Raw genomic sequence first — 20,812 nt, 5'->3', positions numbered from 1 at the left:
GCTAATGACAGTGCCAGGACATGATAATGGTTGCTAATGACAGTGCCAGGACATGATAATGGTTGCTAATGACAGTGCCAGGACATGATAATGGTTGCTAATGACAGTGCCAGGACATGATAATGGTTGCTAATGACAGTGCCAGGACATGATAATGGTTGCTAATGTCAGTGCCAGGACTTGATAATGGTTGACTGACGACCTTAGTTAAGTGAAATGTACAGTATAAAGGAATGATCTGGTTCATCCTTTTTCAACTCAGATTCACACAGAAGTACATACTGTATTCCCCGTTGCTCTATGTAATCTGCTTATTCACCCGTGTTACAGATGGTGTGAAATAGGGGGACAAATATTTGTGATGGAATGGCTTCTGTGAGCTTTTCACTTCAATTGTTCTCTCCAAGTAAGCAAGGGTGTTGTTCTACACTTTGGGTATTAGTATGAAAACAGAAGAAAGAGCGCCCTCTACTGTTCATCCTGTACTCTACTATCAGTGCCTCTCCCTTATTAAGGCATTTTTGGCACAATTGCAACTTGGCCATGTTTGCGTTGGGGGGAAAATAATAAAATAATAAATAAATAAAAATAAAAAGAGTACATGACTCTTCTGAGAGATTTATGAAAAGTGATTTTATTTCAGTGGCTGACAAATACAGATATTCTTAGGAATACTGTATGATACTTTACAAACTGGTGACCCCATCATTCACCATCAGCCTTGTACTTGAACTAAAGACTTGTACTTGAACTAGACTAACACAAAAATATGTATCTATACAGAAAATCATTGAAATGAATGTGAATAACTGTACATTGGGTAGAAATGCAGTCGATAGATTTAGTGTTCTCTATGATACGTCTTCAAGGCAGTTGGGGCGGCAGGTTGCCTAGTGGTTAGAGCGTTGGGTCAGTAACCGAAAGGTTGCTGGATCAAATCCCCGAGCTGACATGGTACAAATCTGTTCCCCGGGAGGCTGTCATTGTAAATAAGAATTTGTTCTTCACTGACTTGCCTAGTTAAATAAAACATAAAAAAGGTAATTTCATACCTGCAAAACCTTGAAAAATACCCAAATCACATAAATATATGCCAGTAAATCCTGAGTGCTCCTCAGAACACTTTAATTGTAAATTCAGGACTGATTGAACATAGTTAAAATAAGGAGTAAAGGCTGGTTTATACCTGGGCTAATGACACAGTCACTTGACCTACTGTAAACCAACCTTATAAAATCGTGAATTTCAGACTTCTACAGCTCATCGTGTTTGTAGGTAAACTCTCTAGAAGATATGAATCAATCCTAGCCTCATGACGTGCATCAGTGAAGAACAAATCCATTAAGTACAATGACGGCCTACCGGGGAACAGTGGGTTAACTGCCTTGTTCAGTGGCAGAACAACAGAACAACAAATCCAGCTTGGGGATTTGATCCAGCAACCATTCGGTTACTGACCCAACGCTCTAACCACTAGGTTACCTGCCGCCCCAACTGCCTTAAAGACGACCTTGAAGATGTCTTTCAAACTCTTTCTTCAGGCTTCACAGAGAGAACATAAAACCCTCACATTAACAAACACCTCATCTCTGTAACCCAGATGTAAAATAATCTGCCTACAGGAGATTAACAATCTGGGTTCAAATACTGGGCTTGATTGAGTTTATCCTGGTGTAACAGTATTGCTATAGCTTGCTTAACAGTATCACCTCCTTCCTTAGGTACCCTGTCCCTTACTGAGCTCGAACCAGTGATCCTCTGCCTCGCAAAAACATGAGACATTTCAAGATGGGGAGTGAGGTTAGCCATGTAGCTTGTGACTCGAGGGTCCACTAATCCCTGTCGTGTGTAGAGTCCTCTGATGCCTACCTCTGGTTTGGAGAGGCTCCAGTCATCGTTTTGATCCATTTCCTGGAACGACTCATGGAACGTTCTGAATCTCCATGATCTCAATGTCAAAGATTAACGTACTCTTAGGGGAGATTTTACCTGCCAAAATACACGTGAGCAATATGACACGATGGCTGTGTCCCAAATGCCATCCTATTCCCGAGTGTATTTATTTCATCCAGAGCGCTCTAGTCAAAAGTAAAGCACTAGGAAAGATTGTCCCATTTGTGGTGCATCCGATGACATTGACTTTGACACAAAAGAATCACCTAGCGAATTAAAGTAATTATGGATTTCAGTGTTTGAGGAGATCACACTAACGTTCACACTAACGATCAGTTCTGTAATTGGGTATGAAGGGTTAGGTAAGCACTAGGCTACTGGTAGTCATATGTTAATACATGTGTAATACCTTCTCCCTCTTTGCCATAGGCCAGAGCTGGGGGGATAGTGAGCTCCCTCATCCCTCCTCTCTCCTGAACACATGTACTTCATTCAGCCCCTTATCCCAACCCTTGATCACCTCTCGGATCCCCAGGGTGAACCACACTGGCTGCTTGTCCCTGTGGTTACGGCTGCCAAGAGTCACACAGATCCATCATAGTGTTCTTAAAGAAAAATCAGTAACCACTAAATTAAAGGACTAGTTCACGCCAGTGGCGGCTGGTGGGAGGAGCTATGGGAGGGGCTCATTGTAATGGCTGGAATGGAATTCATGGAACGGAGTCAAACATGTGGTTTCCATATGCTTGATGTGTTTGATACCATTCCATTCCAGCCATTAAAATGAGCCCATCCTCCTATAGCTCCTCCCACCAGCCTCCTCTAGTTCACGTGCAAAAACACATCATTACAGTGCTGACATGCACCATTTTTCAGATTGTATTAATAGTGGACTATTTAACAAAATATCGTTTTCGATTGGACTGTCCTTTTAACCAACCGGTTAATCAGAAAAACAAACACATCGATTGTCAATGTCGACAAACATGCAGGTGTGCAGGTGTTATGGGAGTGTGATCATGGGGATCATGGGGATTGCCACCTTCAAGATCCCAATTCAACCCTTGAGTATGATGGACTGGTTGACCATTGGTTAGTCGACTAAGATTGCAGCAACAGGCAACGGAACCTTATCCAATCAACAGAGCATTTCATATCGGTTTCAACAAGTCAGCTGGAATGAAACATGGTGCCATTGCTCTCCAGAAATCCCTCGAAGTGCACAAGAAGTATGTCTCCATATTTCGACTTCCTGAAAGCAGGCAAATGGTTTATTCAAAACCTCAATTTTCACCTCTGGTTCGGGTAGTTTAGCGCCATTCATATATAAAAAGCACACAAAAAATTGACCAAAATATAGGAGTAACATTTCAGTGCTTTCTGGTTGGATAGATTAATCACACCAGAGTACACAACTAAGTAGACTACGCCTGACTAACAAGTGTGCAACAAACCTGCATGGAGTCTAGATCAATTGATAGCTACGTGGCAGTCAAACTGAGAGGGGTACTTGCAAAATGTTTCCCTTGTTCATTTGTGAGACCACCTTTTTTGCGATTGGAGAGAATTTTTGGAAGCCGCACCCAATTTCTAAATAGTTTCTGTTCATTGGAGGACATACATAGTTCCTCCCACATTGTCACGTCCACAGGCCCTAAAACGCAAATCCATTTGACGTCATATGACTGGGCGGGATCTCACGCGATCACATGGAATCCCATTCATGTATGACTTACGTACTTTTCTGTCGTATCCAAATGAAACGGGTCCTTTATTTCCGAAAATCTTACTTGGTAATTCAATTGAGTCTCCAGGATCAGCTGTGGCCGGCGTCTTGTTCTAATAAACAAGTAATGAACCTCAGAAACAGATGAAGAATGGAGGGAATCCTATACAAGTGGACAAATTACATAAGTGGTATGTAGAAACTAAGCAGCTAACTGAGCTTCTGAATAAGTCAGCTTTGAATCAGATTGTTAGCTAGCTAGCTAACAACTAGCTGGACAAGTAATCAGACAGAAAAACAACATGATCTAACCTTAGCTAGCTAGTTAGCTAATTGTCATTGGATGGCACTGAGTCATATGGTTATATGTCTTGCTCTGTTAGCTAGCTACTACAGGTTACAATGAATAGTGAAAGTTGTTTTTCACAGTGGTTATAGTTATCAACATCCTTTTCTCCAGGTTGGCAGCCTCGCTGGTTTGTACTGGAAGGAGGGACTTTGTCCTACTATGACTCGCAAGAGGATTCCTGGAAAGGATGCAAGGGAAGCATCAAGATCTCAGTGTGTGAAATACAAGGTTGGTACTTGGTAGCTATTATTGGCTTGGTAAAGACACAGTGGCCTGTATTATGACAACATGCTAACTGTTGCGGTCCTTTGAACTAGATAGGCTACACCCTACTGAAGAGTCAATCTGAAGCTTAGTCTATATTGTTTTAGTCCCAAACCTTCCATTTGGAAAAACTCTTTCCCACTTCCTGTTTACCTGTGTGCCTATATACATGTGACCCATGACCCAACACATAGAACCGCTCTAGTGTACAAATTAAGTGGAATATACAAAGGCAGACAAAGTATAGACAACATAACAACCACATATGATTGCCAAAATTTATCCTACACCAGTGGTTCCCAACCTGGGGTACTTGGCCTATCCACAGGGGGTACTTGAAGACTCATGAGCCCATAGACCTACTGGTAAAATACACATAAGGGTGTACTTCAGGGGTACTCCAGGCAGAGCTAAATTCAGTTGGTGGTACAGTAACCAAAAAAGGTTGGGAACCACTGTCCTACCCCTTGCTGTTAACTGGGGTTTACCCACTTTCTGTCTTTCTCTCTCTTCCACCATCTCTCCCTGCTAGTCCACTCCTCTGACTTCACACGGGTTGACCTGACCATCCCTGGAGAACAGTACTTCTACCTCAGAGCCATCAACGCAGCGGAGAGGCAGAAATGGCTGGTCGCGTTGGGATCTGCAAAGGCCTGCCTGACAGACAACCGAACCAAGAGAGAGAAAGGTAAGGTGATAGGTTTGGGTTACTCCAAACAAGTCTGAAAACACACAATAGCTTGAGTGAAACACGATTTCATGCTGTTATGTGGGTATTTAATTTGGCTTGGTTTTACCTGTTGTAGCCTGGTGCCTGTCATGGACATGTAGGTCTACATGGGTGACCTGTTAAAAGCTTTCCAACTGACTTCATGAAATGAATGTGTTTATATTCCTCAACTGGTGGCCCGAGGGAGGGACAAATAAAATCACCCAAGTTTTCTGAGCAAAAAAACCCCAAAACAAGGTGTTTATTTGTTGGAACCGATTTTACAGTCTCATGTCCAAAGTATTCCCACGCATAATAGAGATGTGATCGTATAAATGTAAGCAAGGTTTGAAATGATTATGTTTTAGTCAAATATATTTTGGGGATTCTTGCGATCATTTTTATTATTTTTATTATTTTTTATTATGTTCTGGACCCGCTCAATAAAAAAATTGTTCCGCTGCTGACTAGTTGATGATCTACAGCAAGTAAGTGAGAACCTCCACATCCCAAATGGCATCTATTCCCATATAGTGCACTACTTGCCCATTGGCCCTGGTCAAAAGTAGTGCACTAAATAGGGAATAGGGTGTCATTTGGGATGTAACCAGTAAAATGAATTTCCAGGTGAACAAAAGAGAAGAGCAGTCTCAGTTAAAGCAATCCTGTTTATTACAAGTTACAGCCTCCAGCACAGCAGCAGAGGAAATGTCTACCTGGCCTTCTCTGAGACTAAATCCTAATCAGCAGACAGCTGTTCTGTAAACACCAGCCCAGAAGGCTTGTATGAAGTCCAAACAAAAGGCAGTGACTGTCAGCTTCTACAGAATCACAGTGTTTCAGACAACACAATAATAATCAGTGTGTTTAGTCCTTGTACCTCCAGTCTGGCGTCAATCACTATCAACAGATATGAGTTTAATCCGTAACATACAACATCCAGTCTAGTGACCATTAACCCGAGAGCCACCAACAGAACACTGGACATTGTGTATTATAGAGAGCCACCAACAGAACACTGGACATTGTATTATAGAGGGCCACCAACTGGACCCTGGACATTGTGTATTATAGAGAGCCACCAACTGGACCCTGGACATTGTGTATTATAGAGAGCCACCAACTGGACCCTGGACATTGTGTATTATAGAGAGCCACCAACTGGACCCTGGACATTGTGTATTATAGAGAGCCACCAACTGGACCCTGGACATTGTGTATTATAGAGAGCCACCAACTGGACCCTGGACATTGTGTATTATAGAGAGCCACCAACAGAACACTGGACATTGTGTATTATAGAGAGCCACCAACAGAACACTGGACATTGTGTATTATAGAGAGCCACCAACAGAACACTGGACATTGTGTATTATAGAGAGCCACCAACTGGACATGGTGTATTATAGAGAGCCACCAACTGGACATGGTGTATTATAGAGAGCCACCAACTGGACATGGTGTATTATAGAGAGCCACCAACAGAACACTGGCCATTGTGTATTATAGAGAGCCACCAACAGAACACTGGACATTGTGTATTATAGAGAGCCACCAACAGAACACTGGACATTGTGTATTATAGAGAGCCACCAACAGAACACTGGACATTGTGTATTATAGAGAGCCACCAACAGAACACTGGACATTGTGTATTATAGAGAGCCACCAACAGAACACTGGACATTGTGTATTATAGAGAGCCACCAACAGAACACTGGACATTGTGTATTATAGAGAGCCACCAACAGAACACTGGACATTGTGTATTATAGAGAGCCACCAACTGAACACTGGCCATTGTGTATTATAGAGAGCCACCAACAGAACACTGGACATTGTGTATTATAGAGAGCCACCAACAGAACACTGGACATTGTGTATTATAGAGAGCCACCAACAGAACACTGGACATTGTGTATTATAGAGAGCCACCAACAGAACACTGGACATTGTGTATTATAGAGAGCCACCAACAGAACACTGGACATTGTGTATTATAGAGAGGGAAATGTATGCAGAGAATATGATCTTTATTCATCTTAAATATTCACATAACACAACCAAGGATATTTTCAAGAAGTGACATCACATGTCTCTCTCTCTCCATCAGAACACCAGGAGAACACAGAGGCTCTTAAGACCAAGATGTCAGAGTTGAGGCTGTACTGTGACCTTCTCCTCCAGCAAGTTAACCAGATCAAGGACAGTGAGGAGAATGAGGAGGTAAGACAGAAGACGGGGTGAGGTTTCAATGGCCTATTTACTCTCTGTGCAACCATAACTTTTTCTCACTGAGTTCAGTATGTATGCTCTGTTTGAAGCGCCAGTGGATTATGTTGCTATGCAAATGGCCAGTCACTTTTACAGTACAAGCAAGGGATAAGCAATGGCATAAGCAATCTGCTTAGGAGTTGATGGTTGTGTATATCTGTGTGTCTGTTTCAGGCTGGGGAGAACCCTGGCACCATGGTGAAGTCTACATGCACCACCTTCATCAAGACGTTGGAGGAGTGCATGCTGATCGCCAACCGCACCTTCAGCTCAGACCAGGCCACAAAGACCCCACCCGGGTCACCTCCCGTGGCAACCATCAAACCCCAGAAGGTACCAGCGTACGCATAGAGATACCAAAGGTTTTTTATAACTAAACCAAGATAGACCACAGCCCGTCGTTTCAAATGGGAACAAATGAGTCATAGTGGGCAGAACAAGCAAGGAGGTGGGCAGAGCCAAACACGAACTAGCGAGATCCTATTGGCGCGTTCTAGCATTCCTTTGCATTAGGGAATGCCTACACTGAAGTGAGCATGTGCAACAACTCAATTTGAATTTGCACTCCTAAGTAACAACAATTTAAAAACTTTGGCAAACAGTAAAGTCTACAAAACTTAGTCCACTCTGTTTGTAACATATTTTAGTTTTGGTAACAGAACTGTATTGAGATCAAATGTTTAATTGATGAGAAAATGAGCAGAATGTCGGCCAAAATCCATCTCGTTCCGTCTTCACCCACTGCCGGCCGCTGGGCTTCCTCTCACCACCGTATTTGGTAGTGAGTGGAAACTCCAACCGGATGCTTCACATTTATACATCCGGTGAAATATGTCTCATTGTTCTATCTGTGGAGAGAGTTTAAATCCTGACAGATGGCAGATGTTTAGTTATGTTGCTACGGTGCAATGTCCATTTGAGGGTTCTATTTTATGTAATTCTATGGGTATAAGGGCAATTCTAGGTTTGATTCTGAAATGACCGTAAGATCCATATTGACCTAAGAGTTTCTAAACCCAGAGGTGCAACATTGTGAAACTTCCGAGAACGCTTTCGAAACAGATCAAACAGACCAGGCTGGGATTTGGCGTTTTTAAAAGTCTTGAGAGAAGTGGAAAATGATTCTTTAGTTGTTAATTTTCTCAATCTAAAGGCTCACCCTAGATTGGAGCCAATATCTTAAGTAGTTTAACATGTTATTACTCCAACCTCGTGACAAAAGGATGTTTTCATTTTTGTCAAAAACAACGTATCTATCGAAGGACTACCTTTTGATTTGGCGGCCTGCACATGCTCAGTTTGGTGCAAGACGACCGTGATTCTACACATGAGCTTAGCTAGCCAACGTTTTATCTTCATACTGCTCTGTCTTTGGCTAATGTGCTATATTCTTTGTTCCACAGGTCAAACCTGTCAATCAATCAAATCAGGAAAAGTAGGTGGCTCTCTTTTCAGAAGTTTGGTTTGAAGCTAACTTGTTGCTCACGTTCTCAACCTTTACACCAGCACTCCCTTATCTCCATCTTCCATGAATTGTTACATGTCCACTAACTGCTGAAACTACAGCATTAGATATGTATCTATGATAACTCTGTGGGGGGTCATTGTCTTGTTCTCCGGGATGTGGGGGGTTATTGTCTTGTTCTCCGGGATGTGGGGGGTTATTGTCTTGTTCTCCGGGATGTGGGGGGTTATTGTCTTGTTTTCCGGGATGTGGGGGGGTTATTGTCTTGTTCTCCGGGATGTGGGGGGGTTATTGTCTTGTTCTCCGGGATGTGGGGGGGTTATTGTCTTGTTCTCCGGGATGTGGGGGGTTATTGTCTTGTTCTCTGGGATGTGGGGGGTTATTGTCTTGTTCTCTGGGATGTGGGGGGGTTATTGTCTTGTTCTCTGGGATGTGGGGGGTTATTGTCTTGTTCTCCGGGATGTGGGGGGGTTATTGTCTTGTTCTCCGGGATGTGGGGGGGTTATTGTCTTGTTCTCCGGGATGTGGGGGGGTTATTGTCTTGTTCTCCGGGATGTGGGGGGGTTATTGTCTTGTTCTCCGGGATGTGGGGGGGTTATTGTCTTGTTCTCCGGGATGTGGGGGGGTTATTGTCTTGTTCTCCGGGATGTGGGGGGGTTATTGTCTTGTTCTCCGGGATGTGGGGGGGTTATTGTCTTGTTCTCCGGGATGTGGGGGGGTTATTGTCTTGTTCTCCGGGATGTGGGGGGGGTTATTGTCTTGTTCTCCGGGATGTGGGGGGGGTTATTGTCTTGTTCTCTCCGGGATGTGGGGGGGGTTATTGTCTTGTTCTCTCCGGGATGTGGGGGGGGTTATTGTCTTGTTCTCTCCGGGATGTGGGGGGGGGGTTATTGTCTTGTTCTCTCCGGGATGTGGGGGGGGGTTATTGTCTTGATCTCTGGGATGTGGGGGGGGGTTAGTGTCTTGTTCTCTGGGATGTGGGGGGGTTAGTGTCTTGATCTCTGGGATGTGGGGGGGTTATTGTCTTGATCTCTGGGATGTGGGGGGGTTATTGTCTTGATCTCTGGGATGTAGGGGGTTATTGTCTTGTTCTCCAGACACAGGGAGTGTAAAGAAATCTCAGGAGGATCTGTAACACATGACAACCAGAGCCTTGACTGTGGAGCAGAGGGACCAGACCAACGAGACGGACCAGACACGCTCCCTGAGAGAACCACCCAAACACCCCCAACAGGTCTCATTTAAATACACTTGCCCTTTCAAATGTACGTGTACACATACACACACACACACACACACAAAGTTCTGTAGAAAGAGGACCAGCTGAAGTTGGTAAAGTAATGTCTTCTAGAGTTCTGTAGAAAGAGGACCAGCTGAAGTTGGTAAAGTAATGTCTTCTAGAGTTCTGTAGAAAGAGGACCAGCTGAAGTTGGTAAAGTAATGTCTTCTAGAGTTCTGTAGAAAGAGGACCAGCTGAAGTTGGTAAAGTAATGTCTTCTAGAGTTCTGTAGAAAGAGGACCAGCTGAAGTTGGTAAAGTAATGTCTTCTAGAGTTCTGTAGAAAGAGGACCAGCTTAAGTTGGTAAAGTAATGTCTTCTAGAGTTCTGTAGAAAGAGGACCAGCTGAAGTTGGTAAAGTAATGTCTTCTAGAGTTCTGTAGAAAGAGGACCAGCTGAAGTTGGTAAAGTAATGTCTTCTAGATGGGAGACAATGATGGATGCCCAGCAGCTTTATTATATTTATCTTAACGTTGAGTAAAATGACGGACCCCAATGTACGAAGCCAGATGTATCACTGGCACATGATAAATGTGGAACTTAGAAAGTGCTTCTTTCACAATATGGCACACCTAGATACTGTTAAGGTAGTGGTTTAGAGTTCCCCTTGAAATGGCATTGACAATTCTGCTTGAATGGGTTTCACATGCCAGTTGCTATGGCTCATACATGCCAACTGGAACAGAACATTTGTTAACATGCTGTGTGTGTGTCTCTGTGCCATACAGAACATAGCCCAGCCGGCGGAGACCACCAGGGCCCAGAGGAGTCTGCAGTGGAAGAGGAGGCCACTACCCAAACCACCCACACAAACCCTGACCCAGAACACACCGACCAACCAGCGCAGCAGGAAGAGGAGGAGGAATTCAAAGAGGTGGAGCAGGAAATGAGGAATGCCCAAGAAGAAGAGAAACAGGAAGTGACCCAGAACCAACAGGAAGCTGTCACTGACCAAGCGGAAGCCAAGCTGGAAGAGGAGCAGCCTTCCCAGCCTCAGGAAGAAGAGAGGGAGGAGGAGGAGACAGAGCAGGTGGACACATTCTTCAGTACGATGAGTCACAGGTATGGGGACACACCGCAGGAGGGACACATACTGTAGACCTTACGGTGTAGGGTGAAGTTGACCCTAGAATGCTGATCTGTGGTCAGTTTTGCATTTCCCCCACTAATGGTTAAAGGGATAGTTTGGGATTTTGGCAATGTAGCGTTAGCTCAAAGACTGGAAGTCTTGGGTATCTGCTAGCATGCTAGCTGCAGAAGACATTTTCTTTGCGCTAAGCTAGTTAGCATTGGCTCATGAAACTACCTCCAACTTCCTTCATATTGAACGCATAGACATCATTGTATTAAGGTCAAATATTTTGCTAAATATCTTGAAATAAGAGAAATTACTTGTATTAAGCATGTTTTTGGTTAGAATATGCACAATTAGACTGGTACGGGGGAAAAAGAAGGAAAAGTCAACGTAAGATATTTAGGCTTGCCTAGATTTCACTTGTTGCATTGTAGGATTGGGGGAGGGGAAGCTGATCCTAGATCTGTAACTCGGGGAAAACTTCACCCCAGAGTGTAGGTGTTTTACTACTGCGGTCAATGCTAATATTTCACAAGCAGTAACTAGACAGAACAAGGACCAACACATACACTAATCGATTAATCCCCATGTTTCCTATAATTATTCTAGGTACTGTAATGATGTTGATTACACAATGAGGTATTTATTATTGAAATTAATGTATTTAGTGTGATCAGATTATGCTGTGAATTGTGCTACTCTCATATATACTGTTTAGGTCCAATGCTAATGCTTTGGGTATGAAAGGGCAAAGGTCATTTTTCCATGCCTGTGCGAAAACAAAAAGGGAGAACTAGCCTGGTCCCAGATCTTTGTGCTCTTGCCAACTCTGTTGCTGTTAATGACTGACTAGGTTAAAACATAGCAAGTTTTATGACTTTTTAAACCCATTTGAACATATAACAAGTTTTACACTGGTGTGTTCTCTGTTGATCACATGACTATTACAGAGATGCCCTCATCTGATTTTAAAAGAAATTGGGTAATCATTTAACTCTTTCTTTTCTTTTGGATGACATTTGAAAGCCCCTTTTTAACAGTGTTATTCAGCATTAAGATAGGATTTGAATGATCATAACTGTGATATGAATGATCATAACTGTGATATGAATGATCATAACCATGATGTTGTGATATTACAGTATTCCAATGACGGGGAGAGACAATGTAAGCAGTGTTAACGTGTTTAAGTGCAGTAAACATCGAACACAGAACTAGTGTAAATGAAATCCTTAGAACAATGCCGTAGAGGTTGGGGAACATAGCAGATATGCTTTTGATACATTAGAATTATTTATTATACAGGTGTATCTTAGTGAGAGACAAGAACTCAAAACAAGTATCAAATCACCCAATAGCCTGACAGCATGGTCTTGTGTGGAGGCTGTCTTTGACTTTGGTTGTATCTGTTTCTGTTTTGGTTTGATTGAATGAAATAAAGGTTGTCGATGCTGGACCTCACTAATATCTCCCCTTGTTTGAATCTCTCTGACTTCCCTTTAGATTTAGTGATATAAGACTGGACGGTGACAGTGGTATTCCTACACAAGCCTTTTTGGACTCATGCTATGCGATAGTGCCTGTATTAGGTAGGATGGTCACTTCACTCATCTGTCTCTTCGTCCATCTTTTTTTTTCATTTTTTTTTTTTTCAATCATACCATCTTTTCTGAAACATGTTGTCAATAATCTTTTCCACCTGGTGATGGTGCATGCTCTATCCATAATGTTTCCTTCAGTCTCCTCTCACACGTTCATACTGTTCTCTCCTCGTCTGCATCTAATTGATCATCCTATTGGATGTGTTCTCTAGTTGACTGGAGGCATTTCTTCTCTTACTAATCAAGTGGATGGGTTTCCTGGGAGGGTGTCTGTATGTGAGTCTGGAGTGTGTAATCCATCTTGAAGTCATACAACACCCCTCCCTCTGTCCATTGTTCGTGTGATCCGACCCACCGTAATGCATGTCACTGTGATAAACTATAGACAGCTACTGGTATGTATTGTATGTTACACACATTGCTCTGGATCCTCCAGGCTTACGATCTCTTCCATGTTATATTTAGTTTTGTCAATTTACTCTTCTATTGAAGTCTACATCAGTTTGTAAAGGTTACTGGGGAATAAAACACCGGGGGGGGGGGGGGGTCCCGGACACAGATTAACACACATTCTTGATGCAAAAGAGCATTTAATGGAGATTCTCTGTCAAACTGTTTTTTTTAGTCCAGGACTAGCCTTAATATGTGTCCGTGAAACCGCCCCACAAAGACAAACAATAGTGTAACAAAAATATCCAGCATTGAAGTGACATTGGACTCTCTCTCCTCAGACAAACTAGGATCCACAGTATTTGGTCCAGTAAAAATGGATTTTACGGGCAACATCAAGGTAAGAGGAAAGGCTGTCTTGAGTTTAGAACAATGTTAGATTTTTACATTACAGGAAATTAAAGTTAGATTAAGTTTACTAAAGCCTACCTTTTTTAAAAAGCTGCTCAAATCAGCATAACATTCTGGGTGCAGATGTTGTATAAGCCTGTCTGGTATCAACAGTTCTCTAAATGACCACAAGAGGGACTCTCCTCCCTCCATGCAGTTACAATGGGACCAAATTGACTTTTACACCCACCGGGTCTGTCCCAAATGGCACCCTATTCCCTATATACGGTAGTGTAGTGCACTACAGAGGGAATAGGGTCCTTAACCTGCCCTGTGAGCTCTTCAGTTGGGCAGAATACACTCTAAACAAAGACTGTTCTAACAGTTGCTGTGCTGGAAGGGGAAAGTGATATGTCATTAGGCAGTGCTGTGTGTAAAGCACAGGAACATTTCACTAGCAGAGCTTTAACAGAAGTATTTTACTCTACCGCCACCAAGAAATAACAAGCTATGGTTCCCAGTGTTGTCATGGAACAAGTAAACCTGTTAAGTGGCAACACGACACGACCAACCAGATTTAGAAACCTATAAGAACTGCTGGGGCTGCGTAACAAACGGCACCCTATTCCCTATGTAGTGCACTACTTTTGACCAGGGCACACACAGTGCACTATAAAGGGAATAGGGTGCCATTTGGTCGGCAGACATTGTCTTTATGACGACAAGTCCTTCTGTCTCTCTGTGTGGCTGTCTGTAGAAGATCCACCAGAAGCTGTCGTCGGACCCGGGCAGCTTCCCCACACTGCAGACCATAGTGCTCCATGAGGTGCAGACCGGTGTGGCCCGCGTCCGCAACTCAGCCACCGAGGCCCTGCTGTGGCTCAAACGAGGACTCAAGTTCCTCAAGGAGTTCCTGTCCCTGGTCAACTCTGGGGAAAGGGATATCCCCGGAGCGCTGGGTGAGTTAGCATCGCAACACCGTGGTACACACACACACACAATGGTTAGGTGATAGTCCTCTTTTGGTTTGATGTCATATAGTGTATTACATAATGTCCTCTGTATTCCTAACACACTCCCCTCCCTCGTCCATTCAGGTAATGCTTATGGACGGAGTCTGCGGCAGTATCATGGATGGGTTGTGCGAGGTGTATTTGCTGTGAGTAATACTTGATAATCAGTCTTCAAGCTCTTTTTTTTTAAGGAAGCAGTTTATAGTTGGAAAAAGTATCCCAACATAAGATCATGCCCACTTGGGCGGGCGGGCATGTGTCTGTGCGTACGTACACTAAGGCTATTATAGTCAACTGAAACAAAGTAATCAAGGGAAAAAACTATTTAGTAAACGGAAATAAAATAATTAACAAACCTGTTTGAAAAACTATACTGAAACTTATCTCTGACTCCAAAACCAACTAAAATAAGAACATGAATTATGTTCATTTTTCATTTTTGGGGGAGGCAAAAATGGGGTTTAAGGATTTTTTTCTAATGGTGTTTTCAAGCTTCTGAATCTGGCGGGTCACATTGAGATTAAATTATAAAGTCAAAGGGAGACTCAGCAAGATGAGGAGCAGCACTGCAGATATTGGGTGTGTTTGAGTGGTGAGTCTAAAACCACCAACTGTAGATGGAAGTCAAGGAGTGGTGAGTCTAAAACAACCGACTGTAGATGGAAGTCAAGGAGGGGTTTGAGTGGTAAGTCTAAAACAACCAACTGTAGATGGAAGTCAAGGAGGGGTTTGAGTGGTAAGTCTAAAACAACCAACTGTAGATGGAAGTCAAGGAGGGGTTTGAGTGGTAAGTCTAAAACAATCAACTGTAGATGGAAGTCAAGGAGGGGTTTGAGTGGTAAGTCTAAAACAATCAACTGTAGATGGAAGTCAAGGAGTGGTAAGTCTAAAACAACCAACTGTAGATGGAAGTCAAGGAGGGGTTTGAGTGGTAAGTCTAAAACAACCAACTGTAGATGGAAGTCAAGGAGGGGTTTGAGTGGTAAGTCTAAAACAACCAACTGTAGATGGAAGTCAAGGAGGGGTTTGAGTGGTAAGTCTAAAACAACCAACTGTAGATGGAAGTCAAGGAGGGGTTTGAGTGGTAAGTCTAAAACAACCAACTGTAGATGGAAGTCAAGGAGGGGTTTGAGTGGTGAGTCTAAAACAACCAACTGTAGATGGAAGTCAAGGAGGGGTTTGAGTGGTGAGTCTAAAACAACCAACTGTAGATGGAAGTCAAGGAGGGGTTTGAGTGGTGAGTCTAAAACAACCAACTGTAGATGGAAGTCAAGGAGGGGTTTGAGTGGTGAGTCTAAAACAACCAACTGTAGATGGAAGTCAAGGAGGGGTTTGAGTGGTAAGTCTAAAACAACCAACTGTAGATGGAAGTCAAGGAGGGGTTTGAGTGGTGAGTCTAAAACAACCAACTGTAGATGGAAGTCAAGGAGGGGTTTGAGTGGTGAGTCTAAAACAACCAACTGTAGATGGAAGTCAAGGAGGGGTTTGAGTGGTAAGTCTAAAACAACCAACTGTAGATGGAAGTCAAGGAGGGGTTTGAGTGGTGAGTCTAAAACAACCAACTGTAGATGGAAGTCAAGGAGGGGTTTGAGTGGTGAGTCTAAAACAACCAACTGTAGATGGAAGTCAAGGAGGGGTTTGAGTGGTGAGTCTAAAACAACCGACTGTAGATGGAAGTCAAGGAGGGGTTTGAGTGGTAAGTCTAAAACAACCAACTGTAGATGGAAGTCAAGGAGTGGTTTGAGTGGTAAGTCTAAAACAACCAACTGTAGATGGAAGTCAAGGAGTGGTAAGTCTAAAACAACCAACTGTAGATGGAAGTCAAGGAGGGGTTTGAGTGGTAAGTCTAAAACAACCAACTGTAGATGGAAGTCAAGGAGTGGTAAGTCTAAAACAATCAACTGTAGATGGAAGTCAAGGAGTGGTAAGTCTAAAACAACCAACTGTAGATGGAAGTCAAGGAGGGGTTTGAGTGGTAAGTCTAAAACAACCAACTGTAGATGGAAGTCAAGGAGGGGTTTGAGTGGTAAGTCTAAAACAACCAACTGTAGATGGAAGTCAAGGAGGGGTTTGAGTGGTAAGTCTAAAACAACCAACTGTAGATGGAAGTCAAGGAGGGGTTTGAGTGGTAAGTCTAAAACAACCAACTGTAGATGGAAGTCAAGGAGGGGTTTGAGTGGTGAGTCTAAAACAACCAACTGTAGATGGAAGTCAAGGAGGGGTTTGAGTGGTGAGTCTAAAACAACCAACTGTAGATGGAAGTCAAGGAGGGGTTTGAGTGGTGAGTCTAAAACAACCAACTGTAGATGGAAGTCAAGGAGGGGTTTGAGTGGTGAGTCTAAAACAACCAACTGTAGATGGAAGTCAAGGAGGGGTTTGAGTGGTAAGTCTAAAACAACCAACTGTAGATGGAAGTCAAGGAGGGGTTTGAGTGGTGAGTCTAAAACAACCAACTGTAGATGGAAGTCAAGGAGGGGTTTGAGTGGTGAGTCTAAAACAACCAACTGTAGATGGAAGTCAAGGAGGGGTTTGAGTGGTAAGTCTAAAACAACCAACTGTAGATGGAAGTCAAGGAGGGGTTTGAGTGGTGAGTCTAAAACAACCAACTGTAAATGGAAGTCAAGGAGGGGTTTGAGTGGTAAGTCTAAAACAACCGACTGTAGATGGAAGTCAAGGAGGGGTTTGAGTGGTAAGTCTAAAACAACCAACTGTAGATGGAAGTCAAGGAGGGGTTTGAGTGGTAAGTCTAAAACAACCAACTGTAGATGGAAGTCAAGGAGGGGTTTGAGTGGTAAGTCTAAAACAACCAACTGTAGATGGAAGTCAAGGAGGGGTTTGAGGGGTAAGTCTAAAACAATGGGGGGGGGGGGGGGGGTTAGGGTTAGGGGGGATGCATTTGCGACAGCCGAAAGTCGGACACTAATGTAGTTCTCTAACAGGCTCAGATCAACATGGCAGTGTTGCCATTGTTTATAAAAAAGGTTTTCTTTATAATGTATATAACCCCTATATCACAAACTGAAATAATATTATACTGAACAAAAATATAAATGCAACAGGTAAAGTTTTGGTTTCATGAGCTGAAATAAGTTTCCAGAGATTTTTCATAGGCACAAAAGCTTATTTCGCTGAAATTTTGTGCACAAATTTGGTTACATCCCTGATACTGAGCATTTCTCCCTTGCCAAGATAATCCATCCACCTGACAGATGTGGCATATCAAGAAGCGTATTAAACAGGATGATCATTACACAAGGGCACCTTGTGCTGGGGACAATAAAAGGCCACTAAAATGTGCAGTTTTGTCAAACACAATGCCACAGATGTCTCAAGCGGAGGGAGTGTGCAATTGGCATGCTGACTGCAGGAATGTCCACCAGAGCATTTAATCTTAATTTCTCTACCATAAGCCCCCTCCATCATTTTAGAGAATTTGGCCGTACGTCCACCCGGCCTCACAATCGCAGACCACGTATAACCACACCAGCCCAGGAAGTCCACATCCGGCTTCTTCACCTGTGGGATTGTCTGAAACCAGCCACTCCCCAGTGGGTTTGCCTGGGCCTATGCCCTCCCATGGTTGCGCCCCTGCCCAAGTCACATGAAATCCATAGATAAGGGCCTAATGAATTTTTTATTTAACCGGGCTCATTGAGATTTAATCTCTTTTTCATGACTCAGCAAGATGAGCAATTTATTTCAATTGACTGATTTTCCTTATAACTAACTCAGTAAAATCATTGCAATTATTTCATGTTGCGTTTATTTTTGTACAGTATACAGTGGGGAGAACAAGTATTTGATACACTGCCGATTTTGCATGTTTTCCTACTTACAAAGCATGTAGATGTCTGTAATTGTTATCATAGGTACACTTCAACTGTGAGAGACAGAATCTAAAACAAAATTCCAGAAAAGCACATTGTTTTGAGCCTGTAATCAAACCCACAAATGCTGATGCTCCAGATACTCAACTAATCTAAAGAAGGCCAGTTTTATTGCTTCTTTAAATCAGAACAGTTTTCAGCTGTGCTAACATAATTGCAAAAGGTTTTTCTAATGGTCAATTAGCCTTTTAAAATTATGAACTTGGATTAGCTAACAACGTGCCGTTGGAACACAGGAGTGATGGTTGCTGATAATGGGCCTATGTAGATATTCCATTAAAGTCTGCCGTTTCCAGCTACAATAGTTATTTACAACATAAACAATGTTATTTTAATGGACAAAAAAGTGCTTTTCTTTCAAAAACAAGGACATTTAAGTGACCCCAAACTTTTGAACAGTAGTGTAAGTACAAACCTATAATAACCTTGGTGTGTTCGTGTGTGAGACTTATTGACACTTCATCTCTCCGTTCCCAGCTGGCCCTCCGAGCAGCGCCATCATACAGCAGCTTTGCGGCGGCTCTGGTGTCCAGAGAGGGGGATGAACTGAAAGAAGGATTCAACACAGGCATGCACCGGGACCTGGGGGTCTACCTGCCTGCCATGGAGAACCAACTGGCCATCCTGGATGCCCTGTATGAAGAATACAACCTGGAGTCAGATGAGGTGGTCTGAGAGGAGGAGACGAGACCCCAGCTGGTGGCCCGAGAGGAGGAGACGAGACCCCAGCTGGTGGCCCGAGAGGAGGAGACGAGACCCCAGCTGGTGGCCCGAGAGGAGGAGACGAGACCCCAGCTGGTGGCCCGAGAGGAGGAGACGAGACCCCAGCTGGTGGCCCGAGAGGAGGAGACGAGACCCCAGCTGGTGGCCCGAGAGGAGGAGACGAGACCCCAGCTGGTGGCCCGAGAGGAGGAGACGAGACCCCAGCTGGTGGCCCGAGAGGGACACTACCAGAGGAGGAAGAGAGCTCTCAGACTCAGACCATCTGGGATACACTGACAGAGGAGGACGGTGTGGAGGGAGAGGAGAACCCTCTTCAGGATGCAGAAACTTTAACCCTGGAGGTGTAGGCTTGGTTGGTTTGCTCCCCGAGAACAGGGTCAAGCCCCAGGTAGCATGCTCACTAGATTAGCCAATCAGAGCCATCCGGAGGATGGAGGGGCGTGATTGAGTGTGAGCATGCTCGGTGTAAGATGAGGTATTGTCTCACATTACTAACTCTGGAACAATGCAAGGTCTAATGGCCGTAGAGGGACTAGGTTTGAGGGAGGACTTTTTCAGGTTTTCCTTCTAGTGGTTTACGCTTAGTGCTTCCAATTACAAAGGGTGCACTGTTGTACAAATGGTGGTCTTCTGACGGAGCACATTTCCTGACGACGGATGCACACTTCACTCCGTTATAGTGACTGACTGTACTTGATGTAGTGTACAGTACTTTAGACTCAGGCTCTTTTCCCTCCTGTGACTTCCATTATGAACAGCTGCACCATTGGTTGCCGAGAATGCACAAATATGAACTTCTACTTTAAATTGAGGCTGATATTGTTATAATTGGCAGCATTATTTGACCGCTTACATAGGCTGTATGTAATGAACTGCATACAACACTGAAGAGTAATGTAGCAGTGTTAGTATTGATCCCTGCTGAACTCATACACCAATATACTGTATCTACATGGATGACCCACCTCCTCCCTCCAGAACCATTCTCATTCTCGCATATTGTCTCATCTACAAATGTATTGTTTACCAAGTGACATTAACATGAACTAGTATTTTCCTCGTTATCTTAATCATTTAAATGTAGTCTGAGTAACTTATGGAATAAACCATGTTCTATATGGATGGATGGAAATGTCCATGTTTTAATGTAAAGGGTTCGACTGAGGTGCCAACTGAAGTGGAATATATATAGCAAGGCCTTGATTCAAAATGTATTAACAATCATGATGATGGATAGATTGTTAGTCTATTAGCTGACTTTCCTCTCTGTGACTGATGGCCTAACTGATGGTGTGGGTTAATAATAATACAGTGGTTATCATAGAGGCAGTCTAACTTTGGCCTCTTAATTCTGGACATGAATTCAGTCTTGTTATAGATGCACTGAGCCATTTGGACAAAGCAGGAAGATCTGACCGATGTGCAATAGGCTGATTCCTTGTTGTGAAGCATTTCTGGTGTCAATGCTAATGTTTTTGCTATGCTAATGTTTTTGCTATGCTATTGTATCTCACAGTTTCAGAACACAATTTATACGAATGTACATAAGATGGCATTTTTACATATGTATTAAACTTGATGAAATGGTGAATGGGTACGTTTTGGTCATTTGGATGGTGTTTTTACCTTGGGCATTTCAGTTTCCATTCCAACCCTGTGAAAGCCCAACCTTCTAAGACTTGGGTTCCCCTCCTATACACACTCTCTATCAACCTATATCTTCCTAGCCCTTGATGATGACTCTCCATTACACACAAGTCATCTTCCTCTTCCTA

General features: G+C 43.3%; 1 protein-coding gene across 2 annotated transcripts; it reads left to right on the top strand.

Moving 5' to 3' along the window:
* Window positions 1–3,592: 3,592 nt before the first annotated feature.
* LOC120038029 (pleckstrin homology domain-containing family A member 8-like) lies at window positions 3,593–20,634 on the top strand. 2 transcript variants are annotated; one of them, XM_038983975.1, is made up of 14 exons: window positions 3,593–3,810; window positions 4,080–4,196; window positions 4,765–4,920; window positions 7,055–7,167; window positions 7,390–7,548; window positions 8,619–8,650; window positions 9,778–9,914; window positions 10,687–11,020; window positions 12,537–12,622; window positions 13,366–13,424; window positions 14,172–14,373; window positions 14,512–14,573; window positions 18,792–19,013; window positions 19,047–20,634. In XM_038983975.1, the coding sequence occupies exons 1-13, from the start codon at window positions 3,771–3,773 to the stop codon at window positions 18,987–18,989; spliced, it is 1,695 nt and encodes a 564-aa protein (XP_038839903.1). In that variant the 5' UTR covers window positions 3,593–3,770; the 3' UTR covers window positions 18,990–19,013; window positions 19,047–20,634. The 2 variants fall into 2 exon arrangements, with proteins under 2 accessions (XP_038839903.1, XP_038839902.1); XM_038983974.1 differs by having other exon boundaries at window positions 18,792–20,634.
* The last annotated feature ends 178 nt before the right edge of the window (window positions 20,635–20,812 follow it).

This window comes from Salvelinus namaycush, unplaced genomic scaffold (assembly GCF_016432855.1).
Source record: "Salvelinus namaycush isolate Seneca unplaced genomic scaffold, SaNama_1.0 Scaffold204, whole genome shotgun sequence".
Lineage (NCBI taxonomy): Eukaryota > Metazoa > Chordata > Actinopteri > Salmoniformes > Salmonidae > Salvelinus > Salvelinus namaycush.
The sequence above is the reverse complement of the archived record's forward strand: the minus strand, read 5'-3'. Positions and strand labels throughout refer to the sequence as shown.